This window comes from Anas acuta, chromosome 2, assembly GCF_963932015.1.
Source record: "Anas acuta chromosome 2, bAnaAcu1.1, whole genome shotgun sequence".
Lineage (NCBI taxonomy): Eukaryota > Metazoa > Chordata > Aves > Anseriformes > Anatidae > Anas > Anas acuta.
In genome coordinates this window covers 60,280,507-60,307,483 of record NC_088980.1, presented here as the reverse complement: position 1 = coordinate 60,307,483, position 26,977 = coordinate 60,280,507, and the positions used below count along the sequence as shown (strand labels likewise).

Genomic DNA, 26,977 nt, shown 5'->3' with positions numbered 1-26,977 from the left:
TAGTACTGTAAAAATGTAAGCTTCTTCCCAGTAGAGAAAGATTAACTAACCAGGAACTTCCAATGGCCATGTAACTCAGCTCTGATCTGTTCAACCCGAGATTCTAAGAAGGGATTTTCCTCTTTTTGAATATTCCTATTGGCCTAACAGCACGTTTCCTCTGTACCCAAAGGGTCCAGCTACGAGGCACGATGCAGAAAGCCCTGCAGAACTATTTCAGCAAACCCACAGAGCACAAGCATGGAGCATCATCACCACAGCGTATTGCCAACTCAAATATCACACTTTCTGCAACAAGGCTAAGCAGACCAAAGAGGATGCTAACAGCGCATACACTCCAGGTTCCCAGACACTTGCTCAGAGAGCTGCATACCACCACGCCATTCTGCACAGTGTGAATTGTGCACAACGTGACCCAAATGGCTCAGTTCACTTGCTCTCCCAATGCAGAGTGCTTCCTCATAAGAAACCTTGAACTAAAAATCACTGTTTGGGATTAAAACTCAGCAAACAACAAACGACTCATTAAAAGGCTTAACAAAAGGCTTAACAAAATTAAAAAAAAGAAAACAACAACAACAAAAAACAAAAACAAACAAACAAACAAAAACAAACAAACAACAACAAAAAAAAAAAACACAAAAAAAACCACTGAAATGCAAGTCCAAATAGGTAATAGGAAGGCATTCCTGAAATACCACACTTGCACTCCAGTGACTGGTGCCACAAAGGTCACCAAGGCCCACCATTGTTCTGGAAATATGTAAGCACAAGGGTATTGAACAAAGACTGCTGTGAAGTTATCTGAATATGGTTACAAAAGATGCATTTCCAACTGCAAACCTATTAGAGATGCTTCGACACATGTAGAACCTTGGATGTTTTAAAGCTTCTGAAAAAATACTGATGTAAAGGTGCCAGATGCTTCAACTCTGTGTTGCCAGGTATAATTCCATGATGCCAGAGAGTATCTGACATGCCCAGTGTTCTTCAGTAAAGCTTGGAAGGTGACACTCTCCTTCTCTGTTCATCTCCACAGACAGCAACTATAGTTTTGGTGTTTTACACCTCTAATTTCAGGGACAAGAGAGGAATAATACACACCAGGTAGAGCCAGACACCCCAGTCAGCACTCACTGGAGGCTCTGTGCTGACATGAGTCCATATTAATTGCACCTTAAATTGCATCTGATACTTTTGTTTATATTCTATTGAAGTCTGTGTGGCTTTTGTTGAAAACAGAAAGAAAACTCAGATAAACCAAATGAATAAAAACCTTGACATTTGAGGAGACATCCAGCATTCCCCAAACTGATCGGAAATTCTCTCAGCTCAGAAGGGACGGAATCCCACCGTGCTAATCTGACCATAACAAATCTTCATTTGAAAATATCTATGTAGATAATTGTTTCAAGATTTCATTTATTCAGAGGACCTTTTTCAGTTTGATTCACTTCCCTTTGATGTTATGTAGAAATGGGATGAAAAGAAAGCAACAAGTACTGTAATCCATGGTGTAAATTAACACTTCTGATTATATTTCACCCCACAGTAACATAAGAGTCATAGTGTTTCCATACAAGCCATTGTTCCATACATAATCTACTCTTAGCAATTTTCCTGATTATGTTTATTATTGCCATCTGATTTTTATTATGGCATCTTTATTCAATCTTTTTCCCCATTCAGAGAGAGGTCAATAGAAATGCTGGAATGATAGAAGTATTTTGTAAGTAACAGGGATATGCGAAATGAACCTGTTTTGTAGGGTGCATGAGTTTCCAAGATCATATCGGAGTCACCTGTGAGCACACCTAGCCCCTGATCAAGCTGGTACTGGGAAAATATTTTAGTTTAATGTATGGAGCACTTTTGTTAGTGGAGATCACAGTCATTAATTGTCTTTCAACATGGGGACATCAGCTTGCTAGGCTGGCCACTCATAACCACATCAGTGGCATAGGTACATACTTCAGAGCAATGTGAGGCTCGTTACAGACATGTATTTAGTAACCTATCACACAGTTTTCCTCAGCTTGTTTCGTGGTCTTTACAACAAAGGGACTATTTGCTCAATAGATGCCTCACCCAGCTGGCTGTGTCTACGGCTTACACATTGAGGTGCATCTTGTTCCTGATGCCTACACACTGCTTTCTGGATTCAGCAGGATTAAAATATGTTCCCTGGATTCCGACTTCGCAATTGAGGCTTGAGAGCAAAACTGTGAGCAATCAACACATTAAGGCATTCCAGCCTTGGCAGAAGACAATAGTGTTCATTTCTGAAAGTCAAGAAATAATTTATGCTTGAAATAAATAATTAAGAGCTCTAGTGTGCTTTTGAGGTAGAGTCCTATCCTGGGAATAGCCTACAGCTGAGCAGGACAAGACAACATTGGGCTTGAATAATTCGCCCCCTTTTTTGTTTATTTCCTTCTTGTAACTGATCCATAGCTAGAATCTCACAATACAGATGCTGCAAAGCAACTGGTATTAGCAGTGCTAGACTTGCTCTGCTTTGTGAAAAAGGAAATGAAGCACACTCCACCTGCAAATTACCCAGGCTGGTCTGTAACTGGAGATATCACTCCTAGCAAATGACATCTTAAGGCTGGAAATTTCCATTTGAAGCCTCTCAGTGCCCTAAAGGGGTCCCAAAAGTCAAATCTCAACTTCATTATTTTGCCATATCACAACAGATCAGATTCTGTTACATGTTCTCTAGCTTTTCATGGTGACAAATAATGAGACACAGCAATATTGCTATCAGAGCAAAATTTAGGGAGAAATACATGTTATTACACTCTGTCTGTAAATGACAGAGATTCCTAAATGGTAGAGTATTTTATGCTGTTGTTTTATCCCTCTCTTCTCCACAGTAGCAGGGGAAGCTACATCCCTGTGGATGCTCACAAATCTGCTCTAGCAGGAAAAAGTATACAAAAAGATCATCAGCTCAGCAAAAGATAGAGAACTTAAAAATTCTTGATAAGGTTTCCCAGCAGGCATTAATGATTCCAGTGGCTCATACCTCACCTAAAAGCAGTAAAAAAAAAATTAATCTTGTTCATAAAAAAGTTCATGCCAGCATTCGGATTCAAGACTATGGAAGATAAATATTTACTGCGTAGCTTTTTGCAATTTGTCATATTCTAGTGCAGACCTTCATTAGCAAACCATAACAGCAGTTTAGGGAAAGGAAAATCTAAAGCTGCAGAAGATACACAAATGCCCTTTCCATTAACATGGAAGTTGTTCTAGGCTGCATTTTAAATACACCCAATTCACACAACTGTTCATGTTTTGGGATGAACTTCTATCTTCCTCTAGCTTCGTGTTGGCAAGATTTTATTCCTTCCAATTTAAAATCTTCTTAGTGAATTCACAAATCTTATACAGATACCCTCAAAGTCAAGCCACATTTCATGGGCCAAACCTTTGAAATGGTGTGATGGTGAGATTTTACATATATGCTTTCAAGGAAATTACAGCCTAGAAAAGAGATTCTATTAGTAGAAGACACCAAGGTCTCTTTAGCCATCCCAACTAAGCACGTAAAAAGTGTATAGTCAAGGTTCCAAACTTTGGGTCTGTAGTTTTTGTTCTGATTTAAAAATTGTTTTGGGGACAAAACCAGAAAAGTTCTGAAAAAGTACATTCACCAAAAATACTTGTAAAATGAAAGTATTTCCAAACTCCTCATTACCAGGTTACACAATTCTCCCACATCACAGGTCACAGAAGACAAACTTTACAGCACTCATGATGGAGTAAAGACCACATGCTAGCATTCTTAGAAATAGAAGAGAATTGGCACTCATGTTAAAAAGTATTGTTATTGATGCCTTGATTGCAAATCAAACTCCAGCCAGGGGTCATACTTAGACAACAGACAACTTCTTTCTCAGTTAAGTTATTTTCCCCCATGTGGTTGGTCTCTCTGGTGTCCCTGATGGTGCAATTGAAGGTTTCCTGGTGAACTGGATTTTGACAAGAGCCCTGTTTGAATCGCAGCACATACCAATGCACCAGAGCAAGAGACATGGTCCCACTGGAAAACAGGTTTCAGTATTTCTGGTGATCATGAGACCTTACATGCCCAATGAAAATTTTACCATGAAAATTATGTTTCCACAGCCATTAGAAACTCACTATGCAGCTCTGATCTCCTGGATTTACTATTACCACACTATATGCTGTTAGACAATAACTAGTATATAATTAGATTTTGTAATAGTTATCTCAAGAAACAAAAGAAGTCATTCTTTCATAAAGTTCTCCTCTGGCTACATGCATATTTAAGCATATGATGTCTGCACAGAGCTGAGGAGCCACCAGTGCAAGGTTCCATCTGCGGAATTATGACTAACACATCTGAAGCTAAAACCCCCTAAATGGTTAGTTTTACCCTCCTGACATTATAGTGCCTCTTTCCCTGCTTTTCCAGGTGCATCATTTCCAGTCAATTTTCCCTTCCTAGGGAAAACTATCTACAATTTAATGAACTGTTCATACATCATGCCCAGTAATAAGTACCTCACTTTACTTTTATGTCTTCTAAGTGGCTCACAGTTTGCAGCTATGCTGCTTTCGAGAAAATAAAACAGCAGACTGCCAGAGTACATCTGTCCTAGAGTGTGAGTTGGCTCCACAACTGTTTTCCCAAGAGTGACCAATACAGAGATTTCAAGTAAAGCACAAGACCCATTAAAGGCAGCAAGAGAAATACTTGAACAACTAAAAATTTCTCTCCTAAATAAAATTATGATTACCTACAGAACTCAAAGCCTCTGAACCACTCCCTAAATCTTGTTCTGAGTTAAGGCAGCATGCAACAGTATCTGCCATCCCTCATGTTAAGTACTGAACACTAGCCCAATTTGCTTACCCTCAGCAAGTATAAAGAATCAGGTTTTATTTCAGATTTGTTTCTCTATCCTTAATACTATTTCGTGGGTTCAAGCCTTTAGTAGTACTCCCTTTGAAAGAGCTTCTAATCTATCTTCCTATATAGGGAGCTTGATCTAGCTTGACAGGTCATAATAAAGGTTTGGTGTTCTAAATTAAACAGCTCAGAGCTGTGAAAAGACTTATATTACTATGACTACATTTTGACTTCTCCCATCAGTTAGGTAAAGATTCATTTGTACTTCATAGCCGTAAGGAGTAGCAAACATTAAGACATCATTTTTCTATTCTCCCATGCTGAAACAGGGTATGCATATCCACACCAACTCTGGTACATGTTGGTCTGACCTATCCTATAAAATACAAGTAAATAAAATAAAGCATAAGTAAAACAGTCTGACCTATACCTAAGTAAAATAAGTCTGACCTATTCTATAAAATACAAGTAAATAAAATAAAGCATGGAATGACCAACTAGTAGTAGTAGTAGATTTAGTGACTAGGTAGCCAGTTTCATTGCTTCATTATCATTAAAGTCAACATTTTTTTCTAATAAGCAGCCCAACTCTTTCTTTGTTTTCACTTTAAGCTCTTTGTATTTTGTCATGTATCCAGTTGACAGAGGACAGCTGAACATCATCATCTCTAAAGGAAAGCAATAGCAAGTAGTTTCACATGTGAGAAGACTTCCCACCTCTGGACTTAGTGTTTCCTAATCTAGAGTAAGAACAGTAAATTTCCTCAACTCTTTGTCGCATGTCATTTTTTTTCCCTCAACCTCAGTGTACCTCTAATATCTATTTTTCAATGAATTTTTGCTCCAAACTATACAACAGATGGCAGCTTATATCTTAATGTAGCTGGCTTGAGCAAATAGTTTACCTCTGCCATTTTAATCAACCACTACTCTTCTCCACTAGCTCTAATAACTCCTAAATTGAGTTCTCCTTTCTTGGACTGGCCTTGTATTGTTGACTCTTGTTCATTTTTACAAATTTTCAGATTCTTGATTTTGCATGTTAGATTGCTTTGGATTATCATCCCATCCTTTGTCCTGCCTTGGGAAACCTGCAAGAGTCTGAAGTCAGCCCAAATACATCATCTATTCCAACAGGCAGTGATAGCCACAGGTCCAAGTTTGTGTGATGCTGGGGACGTTAGCCAGACTCTTTTTTCTCTGCCTGCTTCTTATTTGAAGTGATAAGGGTTGGTTCAAACAACCTCTTGTTTGGACAGTCCTTAAGACAAGAAGAAAAAAAAAAAAAAAGAAAAGAAACAGAAACAGACGCCCTCCTTAATTCTGCTCACTCTCTTCCTTCTAAAACCAGGATTTTCTACCATCCCTAGGTTTAGCCTTCATCCTGTAACACACTTCTCTTCCAATCCAGAAACCATCACACTTTCATCTATTCTTTTAGGAGTCCTTTTCACAAGAAAGGGTTGGAAGTGTTCTGTTTGCTTCTCTCATTGAATGTTGCATTTACACAAACCCAACTTCTTGGTCAGCTGTTTTGAGGTATTTTCAACACTGCTATATATACATGGAATTCAGAGACACCAGACTGACTATTCAGGTTCTGTTCTCCACAACTCCCTCTCCTGTCTTCCCAGTAATGCATGAACTTGAGGTCATGTAAAGTTGTTTTCTAGGAATTTACAACAAAAGTGCTCTAGGAGAAGCACATGTTGTTGCCCAAGATACCTTATCAACATGTATGCAGTCCAACCTGACATACATTAAGTCATTTGTCTGATTCACTACATTGCAGCTCAGCATATAGGTAGTCTGTTTTTCTGCCTGAAAATCCCTCATCATATCTAGACCTTTTATGAACTTCCCTTGAGGTTATAACTGGATTCCTCCATAGTAAAGCTGTGATGAACAAGTTTTCTGTCTGAAGATGATTATTAAAATCTATCTCTTGAGCTAAGTATTCCAATGCGTCATTGGACCTGTCATACAACAAGTAAAGACTAAACTAAAGACTAAAGAGCTGACCAAAAAGAAAAAAAAAAAAAAAAAAAAAAGGAAATTTTCATGAAAAAGCAAGGAAAATAAAGAAGTCTACATGGCAAGAACTGCAGACCAATTTACCAATTTCACAGTAACACTTAAGAGTAGCACTTAAGATATCAAAGAAGGGAGAAGCAGCTTTAAAGCAGTTAATAAGTTGAGCTTCAACAACTTGCTAAAAATGTATCTTATTCAATTAAAAAAAAAAAAAAAAGAAAGAAATCAGAAGCTTTTCCCCAAATTTTTCTGACTTTATAGGGAAAAACTAGTATTCTTGTTAGTTTTGGAAATGGATGTTATTCTGGTTTTATGACAATTAGGCTGCCAACAAAAAATCTTTAATTCATATAGGTTAAATGGAAAATGAACTTCCAGCAGAAATGTTTACTAAAATGAAGAAAATGAGATGACCTGACTTTATGCTGGAGTCTCTAACTTTTTAATAAGGGGCTTTTGGAACAGAAAGAAGTATAATTACTTTTGTTTGTTTTGCTGTGAATTCAATGAAAATAATTTAAGGCCATGATGAAAGTAATTGGTAAACAAAAAATACTCAACGTTTATTGCACTATGGGGCATTTTTCAGCAGAAACTTCATTTTGTTCTCAACTCAGAGAAGAATTTTAATGGGAAAACTTCTACCAGCTGTAATAATTGTATTTATCTTCTTCACAGTTTATACCAGAGGAATCGCTTGTAGAATATTCAAATTGCTTTGTCACTGTGCTTTGATTTGCAAAGGCAATTCAAAATAATAAACAGAAAAGTTTCCCATGTCCTCAAAGGTGACCTAACAGAACATTGCAACAAAAGGATCAGTGCTAGAAAAATTAGGGAAGTGTTAAGATGAAAACTTTTTTAAAGCTGGTAAGATCTAAAGATTTTATGACATCCTTCCACTGTAAGGACAAAACTACTGGCACTAGATTTTTATCATCTGGGCTGTTTCAGGTTAACAGATGATTTCTACAGCCTCTTTTGTTCTGTCCGCAGAGAAAAACAATGACCTCTAATGAAAACTGTATGCAGGCACACAGTATCAGAGGTATTTCTTGACTGTCAGTGGACTCAACCTGATCTTTTAGAAAGAAATTTCAAGGAGCTATCGTTGGCATTACATATCAGAAGATATGAAAAAATCTAAAATGTTGCATTCTGAGCTGCCCTGGCAATTAACAGTCTTGTGCCCACACCTTTCCCACTCCCTCCCATCCCCACATACTTAAAGGGTGAGAGGTGGAGGATGTTTCTTAAAAGTAAAAGAAAAAAATAAATAAACACGACCATATGAGCAATCTGGGAAAAATAAAAGAAACACTACACTTTATTTTGTGCTTTTATTGAAGGGATAAAAATATATATTGCATCCACTTAATATTGCAAAATACACCAGTAGTTCACAAATCTTTTGAACGGTTTCAGAGATGACATAGACATTTTTACATGTACACATCCTAAAGGTGAAAGGATACTAGACTATTTAATGGAGATTTCTGGGTCTCTTGTCTTCAGCAGAACAGAGTTTTACCACTGGATTTATATTCAGTCTGCATTTTCGCTTTCAATATATTAACTGCATATTATATACAGACTGGAAACTATGAAACACACACTGCCTGCAAAACGAGTTAGCAAAAAATTATTAGGTAAAGAATATTTGTGGTCTATCCTATACTTCAAGATATCTGCCTTGTCAGGAAAAAAAAAAAAAAAAGAACTGAGAGCAAAACATTTTGAATATATTTATACTTTTGCAACATCTAAATAAATACATTATCAAAAATCTATCAAAGGCTATTAAATATGCAGTTATAATTTCTGACAAAGGGGAATGGTGAAAGCAATGTTGCAGGCTTACCGATTTCTTAATTCCCTCTCCTAAGCAATCACCTGTTGGCCACAGCTAGACCCAAACCACTGCCCAATATCGGCAGCAGTTGCAGTACTGCTCTCGTATTGCAACTTCTTTGAAGCAGGTACCTGCAATGATACTTGAAATACCTAGTGCTTTACATGTTACATCTCAGTTGCCTTGTATGACAGATGCCATTAAGAAAAAGTCCACATTTGCCAAGTTCATTATACTGCAATGGAAAGCTCTACGTTCTCCACTGCCTTTGACTTAGAGAGCTGCTCGTACCCCTTCCTGACTGATTTACCTGGATCTTACAGCAATGTGAATGACTCCACAGGACAAGAGAGGACAAAAACCTGTGTTTCACAGAATTTGGGACAGGTAGCAACAGTAACATACACATGGGGATGAACACAAGAAGAAACCTCAAATGGCTGCTCTGGCAGCTCAATGCCTGTTCTTCATTATGCCGCTGGAAACTGCTCTCCAGAGAGGCATTTAAAGCCGAGACTGGCCAGGTGCGTATTGCACCCCTAAGTGGGGTATATTCCCCCCCTCAAAAAAAAAAATCTGGGGGGGGGGGTTAAGATGAAGATTAAGAGTCCAAAGCTCTTCCTAGATCAGCAGCTTCCAGAGAGGACTTGTTTAAAAGTAGCAATAGGCTACAGACATACCTATAGCAGCCACAATATACTGTTTGGACCATAAAGTAACATTGCATGCCCTGCCTAGATGGATCAATGGGCAGCTGAAATGGGGCCTTGGACCCATGGGTAAAGGTGGGGAGAGGCCCACAGCCTGTCTGGGCTGGGATAGTGAGGGCTGTTGGTGCCCTCAGGGCCCTGACAGCTGGAACAACACCAAAACGGCAATTAAAGATGGAGTTTTGATGCCTACTTTTTTCCATTTCACACTTTTTCAGTGCTTTTGGGATCATGGGAGGATCTTGCCTCCATTAATTGAACATCTCTGTCTGCCTCAGAGGGCAACATAATCTTCAGCAAACAGGTAAGATCTGTCATATGTATAATGATACTTGCTCTATTTGTATGTGTGATCCTTAAATATATTTTCAATAAGGCTCTGCATGTCCATGGGGTTTTCCTAGACCACAGTTTCCCACAGTAGGAACATTAAAATTAATGTAGATAAAACCACCAGCAGTCAGAGAGATTTTTCATCTGATGTAAAATAAACAACGCAAAGCCAGTGAAGTCAGCAGATTTAGGTGAGTGTATAGAGCACTTGAGAATATACCTCTGTACGTCCACTTCAGATAACAGCAAGTTATCTTCAAATTAGTAATTATTTTATGTCTATATATATCCTGTGTTAGAGGTTTCCATAGCAAAAATCCAGCATCACAACAGGTAATGTGAAGATGTGAAGAAACACCCTTGCCAGGACAAGAGTCCCAAGGCAGAAATGTATGTGCTCCGATGTCTGCATTGATACAGCATGCACTTATATCAAACAACCACACAGCACTTGCAAAACATGCCTGAAACTAGTCCCACACAGTAAATGCACATGGGAAGTGTTGGATGAAATGCAAAAAACCTCAAACTCTCTACATAAAGTGTATCTGTGTCGAAAAGGAAGAATGTCTGGGGAGAGACTTTTTTCCCTGTAATGAGAAACAAGAACAATTCCACCTGGTAAATCATTTGCTGAAAGATTTTATTTGATGTTATTGGACTCCCCAGAAACATTATGGGAGCAAGTTAGCAGCAGAGTACAGATACCACAAAGCTGATAGGTGCTGCAATTATGATTATGATGAAATTATGATATTTTGGCTGCTGCTGTGTACTGAAAAAGTTTAGAAGATAGAATGGCACTCTAAGTGTATCACAAAGATAGGCTGGAGCTAAATATTCTGAAGCAATTCCCGAGTTCATCTAGTCAGTCTGCAAAGTAGGGCTCCTACACTTACAGATCCACTCACTCCCTGTGGTCCCTTCAATTAGAGATTTGGTACATAAGCTAATAAATCACCTTGGACTGAATCCTGAACTTCTGCAGAGAGGCATTGCCATTGCTTTGCTGCTCAACAGAATCTTTCACAAGCCCATAAAATAAAGCAAGAGGAGCAACCCAGGCTTTAATTAAACAAAAGCTGAATCAACATGTTTTAAAAGATGTTCTCAGCTACACCAGATATACTTCCATTGATTCCTGCAGATTCACCTACATGAGCCAGAGACAGACTCTAATCCAGAGTTTAATTTATCCATGTGGAATGAATTCCCGCATTTTTCTAGAGGTTGGTTTCCACTTCAGGGCAGGCAGTACTTTGCTCCTGCAATGCAACACCCGTCTTCTGTACAGGCTGGCAAAACACAACAGTGGCAAAAGGGATGAAGAGGTGTTAAATGTCATTAGTTCATTCCATCAAATCTCACAAAGTCATCATGAAATCCATCAATAACAATAGATATCAAGGTACCTAAAAGCTTTTTCCCTCCTCCCCATTCTTCTCTGTAACTCTCAGTTCTTCTTACATGAGAAAACTGCTGCTGATCTATACTATTGAGGACCTGCACCCCAAAATCCAGCTGATCTCCTTTGCGTAGACAAAAGCCAAGACAGCAGCGTAGACTCAGGTCAAAGGCAGTGATTCTTTTTCACTGTTTGGTGTTCATAAGGCTGCACCAGGAGCATTGCAACATCCACTTCTGGGCTACATGTTAGAAGAAATATGTGGGAAAATGAGAGAGAGGCCAGTGGAGCGCCACTGGGATGCACAGGGCTGGAGCTTGGCATAAGAAGGGAGCTGGGCTTGTTCAGCCAGGAAAAGACAGAACTAAGGCTAGAAAATTACCTTGCTCTGTTTTCTGTCTCTAAATGTCTCTAAAACTGGCCATGATAGAGAAGACTGAGCCAGGCTACTCAGAGGAGCATGGAAAGAAAAATAGAGCAATGAAAATTCATCATGAGATGGTACAGCACTGCAACAGGCTGCCTAGAGAGTCTGGGCAATCTCTGTCCTTGGAGATATTCAAGGCATGCGTGGACACAGTCTTGAGTAACCTGACCTAGCTTTGAGGATGTCCCTGCTCTGAGATGGAAGCGGACTGAATGGCATCCACAAGTCTATTCCAACCCAAATTATTCTGTGATTCTAAATCCAAACTTAAATGAAAGATCCGTCACAGGCCTGACTGAAAGAGAGGAAGAGGCAGTAATGGACACTCCACAGCCTGTGTATGTGATTAAGAAATGCACTGAGAAATGCTAATCACAGGGAAAAAAGGAAGACTGTCTTGCTCCCATTTTCAGTATATCCATGCTAAAGTCGTTCATAAAATAGAAGAAAAAAAAGCCCATATTTTTCCAAAATATGATAAATCGAGCCTGATACACTGTCCTACCCTGTTTCTTGTGAAGTTACTCTGAAAAATCAAAGGAGGTGAAAAACAGACCACATTTTAGGTCAGTAATTTTTTGGGACCAGTCTAAACTTTTTACACTTTCAGGCCTCAAATGAAGCAAAACAAAATACAGTGTAAGACGTGTGCAAAATGAAAAGGGAGCAATCAAACTGCACGCATATTCCAAGTATCATCAACTGATTGGTACAAACAGGCAAGGAAAAATTAGCAGGATTAAATACAGTGACAGACGGTCCCAGACTGATCTATTAAGCCCTCTGTATTTGTGCGTAGGTGTTTGTTGCAAGGGTAGCAAGCAAAAGGCTTGAGCAAGTGAATATGTATGCACGCTTGCAAAATTTTAGCATGAAGTCAGTGTCAGGCACTTCCCTCTAGTTGTTAGCGTGCAGGTTTGTTTAAATTTTCTGAAACAGTTACAATTAGCCACAAAACTTATAGTGTCAGCAAAACAGAAGTATTAGTTTATGCAGACCATGGCTAGATCAACAAGGAAAGGTCAACCAGGAATTTTATGATCACAGGCCAGATTTGCTGCTGACTTTGCCAGACAGATTCCCTGAAAGCAAGGAGAAACATGGCTTCTGATATTGAAGGAATACTCAGAGTAAGATTCCCCTTACACTAGAATATATGTATACACATTACCAGATGTAATTTGCAGAAAACCATGCATCTAGCTATGACTAAATTCAGTCCCACGCAGAGCCAGTACGGAGACCATGTAGCAATAATCTTGTGCTAGCATAGTGAACTGAATTACATTTAACCAACAGAGCCTCATCCTGCTGCCAATAAAATCATCATGAATACGAAAACCTTTAAAGAATGGGTACTACCATGATTTGATACCAAATTCATCACAATTTGTAATAGGCATAAAGACTAAATACTGTGATGGATATAATCGGTGTTTCTCAATGCGTGGCTCTGATTGGAATTCTTTATTCAGACTAAACTCCTACACAATCCAATTAAAGATCAGGTTTTGTATTGAAACAGCTCAAAACATTGGAAAAAAAAATAAAAAAGAAAAAGACAATGAGAATAAACATAGCCTGGATTGAAAGCTAGCTGACATTGCTTTCTGCACATTTCTTTCTGCTATATGATAGTCCACTACATTTCAGTGAGATTACCAATAGAGTAAGATGTCTTTTGGCATGAGGATGAATCACAGAAGAGCTTGTGCTGATGAAAGACCCTTCCCTGATTTATCCAATACATATAAATCATTGCCTTTCCTGACGAAGGGGGCAAGAAGGGAAGAATTTTATCACTCCTACACTTGTCAGAGACTAAAGGATCAGTCAGATGCCAGATGGGAGTACAGGCATTTTCTCATGTCTCTGGTAAAATTAGCTACTGCAGATTTTATGGACCAAGCAACGATACGTGTCTACACATGCAGGATTTGTTTTTGAAATTACACTCTTTACTATATGTCAGATTTACCTAATACAAAGAGTAACTGGATTTTATTCTCCACACGTACACTCTTCTGGAAGATATGAGATATTAATTGTAAATCTTAACTATTAATCATTTTTATAATACTTCTATAAAAATGTATTATGCCAGACGCATCAGTGCTGATTTTTGTCCATATTTAAACTTCTAGTCCTATTTTCTTATTTTTCAGTATATGCAAAGATACTAAGAAGTTGCTAATTTTCCCTTTAATTTTAAATAGCTAGCCCCACTAAAACTCAAATTCACATCAGGAGGTGCTGGCCTTAACCATTGAGCATTGTATCACTTCCTTCTTATGTTGGTACTGTCTAGTGGGTATTGGACCCAGCTACTTCAGTGTTTACTAAACTCCAAATGCTTTAAGACTGAGTTATTTAATTCTCATAGCATCATAGATTATATAAAAGTAATGCAGCCATCTGTTTGGGTTCAAATTATATTAACACATGAGTGTGTTTGCTTGCCATATCGACATGAAGTTATGACAAAATTCTTTAAGATGGCATATGTGAAAGACATTTTTTTTTTTTTAATCTTAGTTCCTAAGAATTATGGAAAAGGACAGAGGAAAATACCATGCCTTCTCTTCAAACAGTTGCATTTCATTGAAGAACATTGTTATAAATGGCTCAGGATTCAAATTAGGATTAAATAAAAAAATAGGATTTATTGAAAGAATATAAAGGAATAGAGGTAAGCAAACAGCACTGGGTGCACCGGGAGTCTCCGCTCCACCTGGACGCACACCAGTTACATCAAGCAGCTGACTTTTATGCACCTAGACTAATACATATTCATTACTACTTCTAAAAAAATAGATTATTATAATTAGCTTCCGGGGTCCAGTTCCTCCTACTGGAGCATGCGCATCAGTCTCCTCTGGGGGTCTCTAGGGGTCTTTCATGCTGAAGGCTCGTAGTCTTCCTCTCACCTTTGTACTCACTTGGCACTATTCCAAGTTTATGGAACACTCTCTGTACACTCTCTGCAGGTCTTGTCTCCCAACCGTCCTTCAGCTCCTTTTTTCTTCCTCTTAATCTCTTGGCCCCCCTGGCCAGATACCAAGGATCCTCATAGTATCCCGTAACAGTCACTAGTTGTTATCAGTTGTTCTGAAACTCCCAGAACACAAACAGCTTTCTTATTTGATGCTTCACGAGTAATTAAAACATTCTTCCCCAGCCATTCACAGACACATCTACAGCAGTGTTAAGTTAATCTCGAAGAAGACAGGAAAAAAGGCTGTAACTGTTAGAAATAGAAGTCCGGAATAACAAAAGCAAACAGGTTCATAAATTTACGGAGTGTTTTCTGAAGACGTGATAAATTGACTAGAATGAGGGGGAGACTGGGACACACTGCATCTGTGGTTCAAGAATTAAATTGCCAGTGCAGGACCCAGAGGCAGACAGGATTCAAACAGAATTGTTCTTTATGGACACGAATTGTTAACACATTCCTCACAACATCTACAAAGAAAATCTATTGTACCCCATTCTGGACAGATAGACCCTTGCAGTAAATGTGGTAAAGCAAGGGAACTTACCTAGTGGCTTTTTTTATCTCATACAGACATTGGCTGCCTACCAGCAACCCATTGTAACCAGCATCCTGTGGTAGTCCAGCGTTCATTTCAGTGAACTCAAGGTTTCCCACTGATTATTCTCATTTACTTCAGTGGAGGTCCAGTCCAGCCATGTATCAGTGTCAAGTGTATGCCTTTTACTTGTCTATTTTGTAATTGTTCAACAGTTCTGCGGTTGTGCAGCAAACTAATCTGATCTTAAATTCTTCTCTTTCTCTCAAAAGCATTAGTTTAGGGATAAGAAAACCAGATAAACTGTGTTTAGGATGTGAACTGCATTTTTTCCTAGCTCACTGAGAACACAAATGCAATTTCTCCCTTCTGCAGTACACAGAGATACACCCCTGCCCAGGCACAGGGCTTTACACCTTGCTTCTTGCCTCACCAAGTAAAGGCTTAGAAAACTCGTATCTTGCTAAGGCAGATGCTGGATGGAGATGAAGTTGTAGATAATGCATTGTGCTTTCATGGGATAACCAAAAGCATTACTGCCTCCAGTTACTGTATCTGCCTGGAGTCTCCATTTCTAGACATCTGAGGGGTGGAGAGTGGAAACCCTCCATATCACACAGTCAGGTATGTGCTGCACAAAAAAGGAAGTTCAGGAATAAGGAATTGAGTTCCAACAACCTTAAATGAAGCGAGGAAGGTCAGGAGGAGCTGGTACTCTTCACAAGTACCAGAGCTTAAAATTTTGAGTGAAACATGCTCTTTGTTTAACTCTTCCTAGTAGTGCAGCAGGTAACTTTGACTTGACAGGAAAGCACCTGGCTCACTACTGCCATAGCTAAAGCTGGTTTAAAAAGGGAAACCTGTTGGTATACAGATCTTAGAATGGAAAGGAGTTTGTGACCCTTTTTAGAAAGCCTTTCTCCATTTTTCTGCTGCTATTTCCACTTATTTTGCTTATTTATTGTTAGACAATAAAAAAGACAGGAATTCATCACAATCCCCCTGAGGTTTTCTATTATTTTTTGGTCAACACTTAATGACAATAGCTTCTCAGAAGCAGAATTGAGAATACCCTGAACTGCAGAGAGAGAAGAGGAATGACAACTGATTTGCATTTGAGACAGTTTTTTCACTGCCTTTTTTTTTTTCCCCAGGTCCATTAAACGTGCAAATATTCCAAGATCTATTAATGTGTAATAAATTTTGCTTGATTGGTGACTCCTTTCATGCAAATCAGGAATCTTCTTACATAAGACAGTGTAAGAAAAAAATCCTTTCAGCCAGAGAAGTGAAAAGTCTGTGCTGGATTTATATCACTTCTTCAATCCTTAAAACACTTCCCATACCAGATACTAATGAGCAACCCAACAACTCTATTAAATAGTGTACTTCATAGTCAAACTGAAAATTGGATTCTAGAGTGGGGAGAAAAAAAACAAACACAAACCAAAACAACAAACACACACAATTTATTGCTCACATAAATAGATCCTCCTGAAAAGTGACTTCACAGCCTTGGTGCTGCATAGTGCCTCCTTTAAAATATGCTTTTCAGAGGGAAGGGGTACAGCTTTATCCACAGAATCACTATAAACAGAAACCTTCCCTCACTAAAAACAAACAAACAAACAACAAAAAATGAACAGCACAGTACAAGTTGACACATTGACAGAAAAACACCATACTCAAACTTGTCATTCATTCTGCAGCCTGTGAATGCGTGTTCTTGACCTAAAATATTTGTCAGTTAGAGCTTGTTCCTCTCTGTCCTGCCATGTTGCTATGTCATGACTCTTGGAGATCTGACTGGGTAAGACGCCATACAAAAGGCAGGTGTGTTTGTCACCTAACAGTTGCCTAAACTCCTTCCGGATTTGTTTTTCAGTTTGGCTGTCAAATCAACCTGGATCCTCAGCCAACTTGTGAATTACTATTTATTTTTACCCTCATATGCAACTTTGGGCAAAAAACACTGGCACTATGCTTGCAACAAATAAAATCTTGGACTGGTGCTACAGGCAAACATAATGCTAGGGTGGTATTAAGAATAAAACATTCTTCAGCCATGTAAAACATCTGCAAGGTTTGCCTTCTCTGAAGCATGCTTTTTAGACCCTGCCTGGAACTAGAGATTTCATAGGAGGCTGTTTTTCTTCTGTTGTTGGACTTGAAATACAACAGGAGCAGCCGGCAGAAGTAAGCTCAAAAGCCATGGGGCACACACAGCACCTTGACTCCATTGAATGTGGAGATACAGAACTGTCAGGCTACATCCTAAGGCAACCAGCTGGGTGAAATTCCTGTGGACTCAGCTGGAGCTTCCTACAAAAATAAAGTTTGTGAATATAGCCCACTGCAGACTGCTTCAGCTTACACATTTGCTTTTATGCACTGGTATCTTAACTGCTAGGTAACTTTGCTCTCCATTTCACCTTCTCTGTCTTTCATCTTTTCCCCAGTCTTGCCTATGTGGGGTGCTGTCACTTTATTCCCAGCTTCCCATCACTGGAGGACCTTGGTTAGCCCTACAGATGCCAAGTGAATAGCCAGGTTCCACTCTGTCTGCCTCACCTCTCCTACAAAACAGAGGGCAAATATAACAAAATTACCTCTCAGTAGAAAGCTTGCAGTGTTTGAAGGTTTGGTACTGATTTTTAAACATGCAATCATCTTTGAAGAGCGTAGCTGTGCTCACCTCTGAAGGAACCAGATGCTGCAACAAAAGTTGATTTTTTATTTTTTTATTTTTTTTTGTAAATTGCTTTGGTGGTTAACTTTGCAATAATTTGTTCAAGTAGCTCTAAATGAACAGAGGAAGGGAGAGACTGGAGATGAACAAACATGAAAGAATATGCAACTGTGCTGATACTAATTCTGCTCACATTTTTGCTGAGAATTAAGTAGGACAACACTTAGAGATGAGCAAGTCACATTTTGGCAGTTCGCAAGACTGTCACACCATAGGGAATATGTTTTTTTTTTTTCCCCCCTTTTTAAATCCAGAAGGCATTGCAGAACATAGAGGGAGGGTTGTAGTATTTTTTAAAATCAAAAGGATTTCCTTGTATTCTTATACTTCCACATTTCTTGAAACCCAAATTCAATATCTTGAATTCATATCTCATCTGAAAACATCAGATTCATTTCTGGACCTCATCCAGGCATCTTCTCACCTGGACATTGACCTCGTTCTGCTGTGGTTGTTTTCCACTCACTGTTCCCCATGTAATGAATCTGCTCCTTTAACGCTTCCTGAATGCAGTCCCACAGTGACAGTGCTGTGGTTGCAGCATCCAGCCATGCCCTGCCTGGAGCTCCTTCATTTAACATTTTATGCTTTTCTTCCTCTGTTTTTCTTGCCTTACCAAGGTCAGCTTCAGAGACTGCTGCCCTAAGCCAAGACTGGGCCAACCTGCTCCTTTCTTCTCTTCAGGCCTGAGCTTACCCTTGGCTTTTCACTGTTTCTTTGGTCTGCCTTTGACTTTAGCCCTTGTGATACAAACATGTTTAGTACAGACCTGGAAAACACGAAGCAGTCAATTAATTTATTTCCCATCTGATTAGCATATTAACGGTTCCTTATGTAAAACCAAGGAACAAAATTTGTCCTATACTTAAAATTGTCGATCATTTTATTTTGGCAAAATGATTTCATGATCATAGCCGATCTATTTCAGCAGTATAATCTTATGTATTTTAAAATTCATCCAAACTCTGTACAGTGGCTAGAGCAGCATGAAAAGACAACACTGTTCCACCCACATAAACAAACCTAAAGCAGATCAAGCTGATAATGGCATCCACACACAGAACTGCACAGGTTTAATAAAAATATCACATTTTTATCTACTTCTCTATATGTCCCGCATGCAAGTCTTTAAATAACTCCCTGAATCTGAACTGAGCATATGAATTTTATGTGAAAAATCAGTATTTTCGCAGATCTCAAAGACTGATTATTTTTCACAGAAAATGCATCATCTTTATTCAATTAAACTTCTCTATATGCAGTGTTTTATCTTTGTGCTTACACATATTAACCCTCATGCAGGTGGGTCACTTAATTAGGCTTTGCCGAAACCTGAAGTGTGAATCATCAGTAGAAATAACTGTGTTCCCATAGCACTGCAGACCATCATCTACCTCTGCTACACACCAAACCCTTATACTTCTGTAAAAGCAAATGTTCACTGACAATCACAATCTGGAAAAAGAAGTTCAGATTCTCTGTGTTCTTTAGGCAATTTTTAATTTTTAACAAAATGCAGGTTTGAGAAAATAAGGTATCAGTCTATTAACCTAGTATTTTTCAAACAAAGCTGGACTGAGAGTTCCCAGCGTGTGCAGATACACATGTGAGCATATCTGTATGTCACAACAACAGCATTTTGTGAAATGTTTCTGGAAAAATAGTAAGAGTTTCCATTTGTTAATCTAGACTTTACATTATTTTTTAAATGATTTGTTTTAGCGACAACTCAGGGATTTGGCAAGCATTCCTCTTGTCTTTTGTATCATAGATAAAGAGGATTGATTGCAGCTCACAGGCTGTATCACTGGGCTCGGTATCACCATAAACTACAGATTTAACAATCTTGTAGGTGCAAAAAAGTGGGATGAAAGACTCCAAGATGAGAATTCAAGGGAGCATCAAAGGAATTAATCTACTACAGAGGCAGGCAGAACAAAGCGGAGGATCTTATCTGGAAGTAAGCAGGAGCTTTTTGTCATAAAAATAAGGGGGGTTGAAAAAGAAGGAACAAAAGAAATAACTGAGAAGTAGTAGTGGGGCACAGGGAGTCAGAGACTTGAAATATGGTCCATCCCCTGACATCTCTGGGCCCCTGCCCAAAGAAAGGCCTCTGAACTCTCCCACTGCCCTGCCAACCTTCTTAGTTAGAAAACACCTGAACAGAACTGTACCAAGTGCTTGTCCACACCAGTCCCCAGCTCCAGTCCTACAGATAAAGAAGAATATTACTGAGAAAACAAGGAAAGGCTGAGAAGAGGAACAGGCTGTTTCCTACTTTAGCTTTCTCCTAGCATGAATGGAACTTCGGAAACATGTTACACGTTTCTTTAACAAAGGCCTATGATTTAGCTTACACTCAAACTGATTAATGAACTTCAGTTAGCAGGTATACGATTGCTTTTCCAAGTTGCTCATTGGTGTAAGATTCTGGCAACTACTGACATACTAGCTGTTCATTAGGGCAGGATCAAATTATCTCATATCCAAGAACAGCAAAGGCTCAGCACCATGCAGCACAGACACTGCGGAGCATTAGGGAAGCGAGACCCAGCATTTGACACATTCGGGACTGGAGGCTCCAAACAGCTGAGTTTGCAGCCGAGCCCAGTGAACCAAACCAGACAATAGCTCCCCAAGGAAAATGCTCTCCTCATTGAAGCAGTAGAGCCATCTGCTACCCCTTTTCCCCCACCACTCCTCAGTCCCTGAGGTAAGTAGGAGGACTGGCAGAGCAGGCAGCAACTCCTGCAAAGGTTTTGGTGAGGGTGAACCCCCCCACACCGCGTGCATTTTGGTAAGGTAGAAGAATCCCCCTGCTATCTGCAGGTGAGTTCAGCGAGCTGTGGTCCTCTTCCTCGGGGAAACTGCATGCATTAAATCTATTTCAAATCTATTTGCTGCTTGGAGGCACAGCAAGACATTCCCTCATTTCTTTGCAAGACTGGAGAAGCAGAGGGAGATGCCAAAGCGACCTGGAACCCCAGCATCTCTCCAATACACACCCTGAAAGTCTGACACCTACTCGTGCCACGGCGTGAAGGCAGAATTGTGCAGTAGAGCAGCTGGGGACCACTCATAGCAGCCCCTCTGAGCACTAGCAAGGGGCAGACCTTGGTTCAGAAGCACCGAGTTTTAGGCAATACAAAAAGGCAAGAAAGAAAGGGTCTTCTGGAGGGGCAAGGTGTAGCAAAGAAGATTGTTCAGACCCAAGCCCAACAAATTAGCAGTAGATCCTTTCTAAAAAGTAAATATATTTATATATATAATAAAATAATTTTAAAAATATATATACATATATAAGTGAAATGTGAAATGCATAGAGACAGTTAAATTTCAGGAGACTGCTTTGTAGAGAGAAGGGTAGAAGAACAGATGGACAACCAAGAACTAAAAGAGGAGATGGAAGAAAAAAAAAAGTGAAAAACATAATTGTCAAGGAAGAACAGAGGAAGAGGTCACCTTGGTATTGATGAAACTTTGGTCAGTGAATGTGGAGATATCGATCCCCATAAAACCAAGGAAACAGCACTTTCATGACTTGATGGAAGCTAAGTGACAATGAGGAAGGCATCACAGTATCTTGGCTGTTACTGTATGTGGGGAGAGAACTGGAAACAGAAAAAATGATTCCCTCCTCCTGCAGGAAGGAAAGTGTTACGTAAGAACCTAACAGGCAGGAGCCCTAAGTGTTTCCTCTCCCCTTTTTTACATACTCGGCAGCCAGATGATCAAAATCTACCTCTATGGTTTACATATCAGAAATTAAAACAGTCAAAACCAATCAATACTTTACTAGCAACTACTCTTTGGCCTGCTTGGGAGGGTCATGCAGTAACTCCAGTTAGATCAGAGGTCATGCTGACAAAAAAAAAGCCCTGTATAAAGAAAAATGACTTGTAAAATTGGAGGCAAAGAGAGAAAACATAAAGGAAAGAAAGAGCAGGGAATACAGGTCTTTTTTAAAGCTATTTATATTAAGCAAAAAGAGAACTTTCTGACTGGAAGTGCCTAAGCAGCGGCATCAAATCATTTTAGCAAAACTGCACAATCTCCACCATGAAATACTTTCAAAAGCAGGCAAGGAAAGCATTCCTATGGAACAACTTAAGTTCAGCTGATTCCACTTCCGTTCGGAAGAATGGGCCAGATGACCACTTGTGCTCCTCTTTTCTATGATTTCTGAGAGGGGAGGGGAGGAAAAGGAAAAAAAAAAAAAAGAAAAAAAAGGCAAGTGCAAGGTTTTCATACTAGAACCTAAAGCTAGAAGAATCTGGGCTACATAGTTTAGACCATACCATTCACGCAAGAAATTATTGACTTCTGGTTGGTTTTGTTTGTCTACTTGGAGATTAACAATTAGCTCTTCAGAGGTGGAAATGCATGTGTCTGTGGCAGCATGGTCCCAAGTGTTGGGGTCTGTTGTAGCACTATCATGGGTTCAGTGTTTAGAACATACATGGGGCCAATGTTTTGAACCGCTAGACAGTAATTTGCTTTTATGAACCTGAGATTGTTAGAACCATATCGTCGCACTTGCAGGCGGATGGAATACATGTAACATGTCTTTCATGAATATATCCCAAATGCATACCCATCTACTTCATCAGAGCATGTGGTGGGTACAGAACTATCAGTTTCCCTTCTTGGGGGTTGTATTTACATCTTTAACCACTGGTTACTCCTGCAAAGTTCTCATGACCTAGAGCATTTAATGCCTTACCTTTTGAATGGAACCAAATATACTACTAACTGGAAGCTGAACGTTCAAAAAAGCATGAGTTGCATTTTCAAAAGCCACTTAGAACTCCCAGGAGCTGCCTTACTGTTTCAGAAGTGTTGTGACAACACCCAGTCTGTGCAGTTAAAGGTGCTAGGATACAAAGGGGAGAACAGGGAGGTAACTAGTGTTGTAAATTGGGCTGACAGCTTTAGTTCAAGTTTTCAGAGGAATCTAGGGACACAAACTCTGTGTTTTCATCCAAGCAATCTTGTCCTCAGGACTGCCTGAGCTACAAATACATCTGTTCAGTTTTCAGTATAAGCAGATATTTAAGAATGTCAGTGTTTCATTTACTTTTATGACTGAGATGTAGGCTCCTAAAATGCTCTGATGCATTTAAAACTTTAATCCAGATCATTCAGCTGACTGTTGGCAGCTTCCAGCAGATGCTGCAAGCTCAGCACATCCATGCTGCCTGAATATTGGGAAAAAGTCATTGAAGAAAGGCAGTGGAGAACAGCACAGTTTGGTACATTGGACACTAGAATTAAAGTCAGGGTGTCAGGGCACACATGCTACCGAAAGTGCCATTTTTTGCATGACACAAAAAACGGACTGACCAATAATTATTTCCAGTCATTTAAATTCCTGTTTCATTTTGAGAACTAGCCTGGTCCAGCCCACTTTGGACAATTAGATCCTTACCCTCATTTAGCCATAGGATATTTTGTAATGTGTCAATGGCTTGATAAGGCAATGACGTTTCTCCAGTATGAAGTAATTTACAAGTATTTATAGACTATTATAAGAAAATAAAACATTATTGATGTTATTAAGCCTAATACACAAATACCAAGAGTCTACCGTATTACATAATAATCACCATCATAATTTTTGTTTAAACTATGAAAAAAGTATCAAAGGATGTACCGATTAAACTCTTGGATTAAGCACTTCTAATGCAAAACAACTGGATTTATCTAGTGAGATATCTCCTGTGTTGTCATATAAATAAGGAGCAGTCACATGTATATAGGCATATACACTACCTAGACCATGAAACTAAAATTTCTCCTAGACTGCAAAGAAATTAAGATAATGATCACATCATTAGAAAGACAATTTCTATAAAGCTTTATGCTTTATAGCCATTCCATGCTTTTAATACAGCTGCCACACCAGTAATAAATAATAGAAAACTATTTACAAATGTGTTATAAAGCCAGTTGACTATAGAGACACATTAAGAAAACTGCAGGTGCTCAAATCCAAAGTAGGCAACAAGATAAAACAACTCAGAATGTGTTTAAAATCCCTATAGGCCAGTGTGTTATTACACACCCATCAGAGATCCATCCTGTTCACACCATCAAATACCAGACTGTTAATTCCTAGACTTTTAGCTCTTAAAATTTAACCTACTCGATGACAGTCACCCTATAAATAAATAAAAAACAGTAATTATGTGTCATGCCCATTGGGGGAAGTGGGGCTTCTGGGCTTTTATTTATCTATTTGAAAACAAACAAGAAATCCACAGTGTTTTAGCAAGAATAATGAAGGATTTTGCATCTTACGTTGTGCAACCACAGATAAACTCGAGACTGACCAGAAGCATAGGGATGAAAGAACAGGTGGGCACAGCTCACACAGTAACTCCATATGCATGCCATGGAGAAAGAAGCAGGGAAACTGAGCTGCACAGTGCACTCTGCTGTATCAGACCACCGGCAGCTTTTATTCCCTGTAAATATGCAACACTTAGACCCAGGGACACAATAAGGACCAGCCACCACAGATGCCACGACGATGCCGATACATGCAGGCCAATCCAGCCCATTTTTCCCCTCCTGAGCACAGCAAACCACCAAGGAGCAGGCAGAGCAGCCCAGCCATCAGAGCCCACTAACACACCCCAGTTGTTCCCAGGGTGCTGCTCCAGGGCCAGTGCGTGAGCTGCCTTTGCCACAAGACCAGGACCAGGTGTGCTCTGGGATGCCCATGCATTTCTGCTGGCCTCCCCTGGCTGAGCAGACACACTCGGAAGCAGTAAATGTGATTTTGTCTTAACCTGTGATTTACTGGACAGTTAACAGTAACAACACCAGCAAATAGCACTGACCAAGATGCCAGGAAACAGACAGTATTTGTAGACCTCTACTCCAGCTACTGACCCAGCTCAAGTCACACCATAAAGTCTCCAGATCCCCTCAAAATATTAAAGAATTTATTATTTAATTTAAAAGCAGTTACAATCGAAACCTGAAAGAATGGAAATGCATCATGAGTTTGGTATTGAAAAGTCCAATGCTTTATGACCTTGTGGGCTAGGTATGATATGAGCTTCTGAAAGACAAAATCCATCACCTGCCTGTGATGGTCTCCACCGTTAGATGCATAAATAACAGCATGATTATACATGGGACTTTTCTACATCTAAGTTGTGATTTTTATTCCCTTAGAGCACTGCAGAGTTCACTGCACGGCACAAAGGCAGCGGGGACTTCGCGGCAGCAAGATATGAGTAGCAGCAGGCATACAGTAATCTCATTCTCCTGAGCCCCATGACACCGACACGCGGGAGCACAGAGTACCTGCCAGAGGGGTATCGAGGCTTTGTCAGCCCTCAGAAGGGACGGTGACACATAGCACTTGGTGACCCCCTAGACTCAAATGCTCGCTGAGAACAGCTTTATAACAAACCACACCAATAGCTGATACGGATGCTGCACACAGCCACACACGAATGCTTTTATTGCTTAATTTCATGCCTGTGGTCCAGTGTTGAGGCACAGCACAGCCAAATGTGGGTTATTTACGTGCAGCATTTACATCTCTTGGCTTTTGCTAGCGATGATCCTTTATCAGAAGCTCCCGCAAATTCTCCCTGACTTTGCTGCTTGTTCAGCTAGAGCCTCACACCAACCAGCACCGGCTTTTCTCAGCGACAAGACCAAATCGCGATGCTTCGACCGACATCACGACATCCACCAGAGACACCCACGGCCGCGGAAAGCCCCGCTCAGGCTGCTCTCGGTGCACTACCGACCCCACACCGGGGTAGCCCCGCGGCCGTGGCCAGGCCGCTGGCAGCCGGGGATGAGCCGGCGCGGATATTAAAGGCAAGGCAAGGCAATCCTCTTAGAGAAGGGGCCAGCAGGTGCACCCACCCTGCGCCCACCCGAGCTGCGAGCAAACAGGGGGCAGCTGGGCCGGGCCTGAGGTGGCATCGCCCCCGGGTACAGCCGGGTGAAGCCGTGCCAAGCCCGGCCGACCCGAGCCGAGCCCCGCTGGCCCCTCACAACGCCCGACCCGCTAAGTGGGGCGGTTATATAAGAGCGGCCGCCGCCGGGCAGCGGGGACCCGCTGCTCCCCGTTTCTCCCCCGCTCCCTCCAGGCAATGCTGCTGCCTCTCCCCGGCCCCCTCCCGGCTTACTACCCCCGGCCAGCACCTTCTCCTGAGCGCGGTTGAGGCGTTTCTGGACGTTTTTGGCGAAAATGCCCGTCTTCATGTCGGCCATGGCTGGCGGCGGGGGGAGCGGGGGGGAGGCGGGCGAGGCAGAGCCCGGCGGCGGCGAGCAAGGCAGGGATGGAGGGAAGGAGGGAGGGAAGGAGGGAAGGAGGGCGAGGAAGAGGAGGAGGAGGAGGAGGAGGAAGAGGAGGAGGGCCTTAAAGACACAGCAGGGAGAGGCGGGGCCGCCCGAGCCTCAGGTGAGCCGCGGCCCCCCGCCGGGGAGTATCGTCTCCTCGCCCCCACGAGGTGATTCTCTGTAAATAAATAACACAAAATCCGGGGAGATGCAGGCCGCGGGGAGCACACAAAGGTTGCCCGAAGCCGCCAGTGCGGGGGTGATGATGGCCGAGACCCGCTGGTGGCTCCCGGCCTCCAAGCTCTGCCAGCGCCCTCGGGTCAGCTCTGGGTGACATTTGGGGGACGAGGTGTCGGGGACCTGCACCCAGGGCTCTGCGCAAGTGTGGCTGGCAGTGGCACTGCGTCTGAAATCTGCCTTCATAGGTAGCCCCAAATTCACTGCTGGTATTTATTCCTGCTCCTTGGCCAAACACAGAGTGCCCTGATCCCAGAGAGCAGAAACAAGCACCGCAAAGCAAAGCACAGTGGAGCTCCAGGCTCTGAGCCTGTGTTCTTCTACAGGGAGCTGTTCTAGATGTGCAATGCTTTCCATTGATTTTTCAGATCGGGGCAAAACACAAGCCAGAAGGTCATCACTTGTACCTGCCAAAAGGAAACATCTCCTACAGCTAGGAAGTCCAACTGTGTTTCATGAGACCTTACATTTCTGATACCTGTCCAGTCACAGACCTGCA

At 40.8% G+C, this 26,977-nt stretch overlaps 1 protein-coding gene across 3 annotated transcripts in view; it reads right to left on the bottom strand.

The window, feature by feature from the left end:
- AMPH (amphiphysin) overlaps positions 1-26,354 on the bottom strand; it is a 121,139-nt gene extending 94,785 nt beyond the window's left edge. For 2 of the 3 annotated variants that reach the window (XM_068674966.1, XM_068674967.1), the window contains exon 1: positions 26,104-26,284. In XM_068674966.1, the coding sequence (XP_068531067.1) occupies positions 26,104-26,172 (69 nt within the window). In that variant the 5' untranslated portion in view covers positions 26,173-26,284. Of the gene's footprint in view, positions 1-26,103 lie in introns of all 3 variants that reach the window. The other variant, XM_068674968.1, reaches the window with a different exon arrangement.
- Positions 26,355-26,977: the final 623 nt, after the last annotated feature.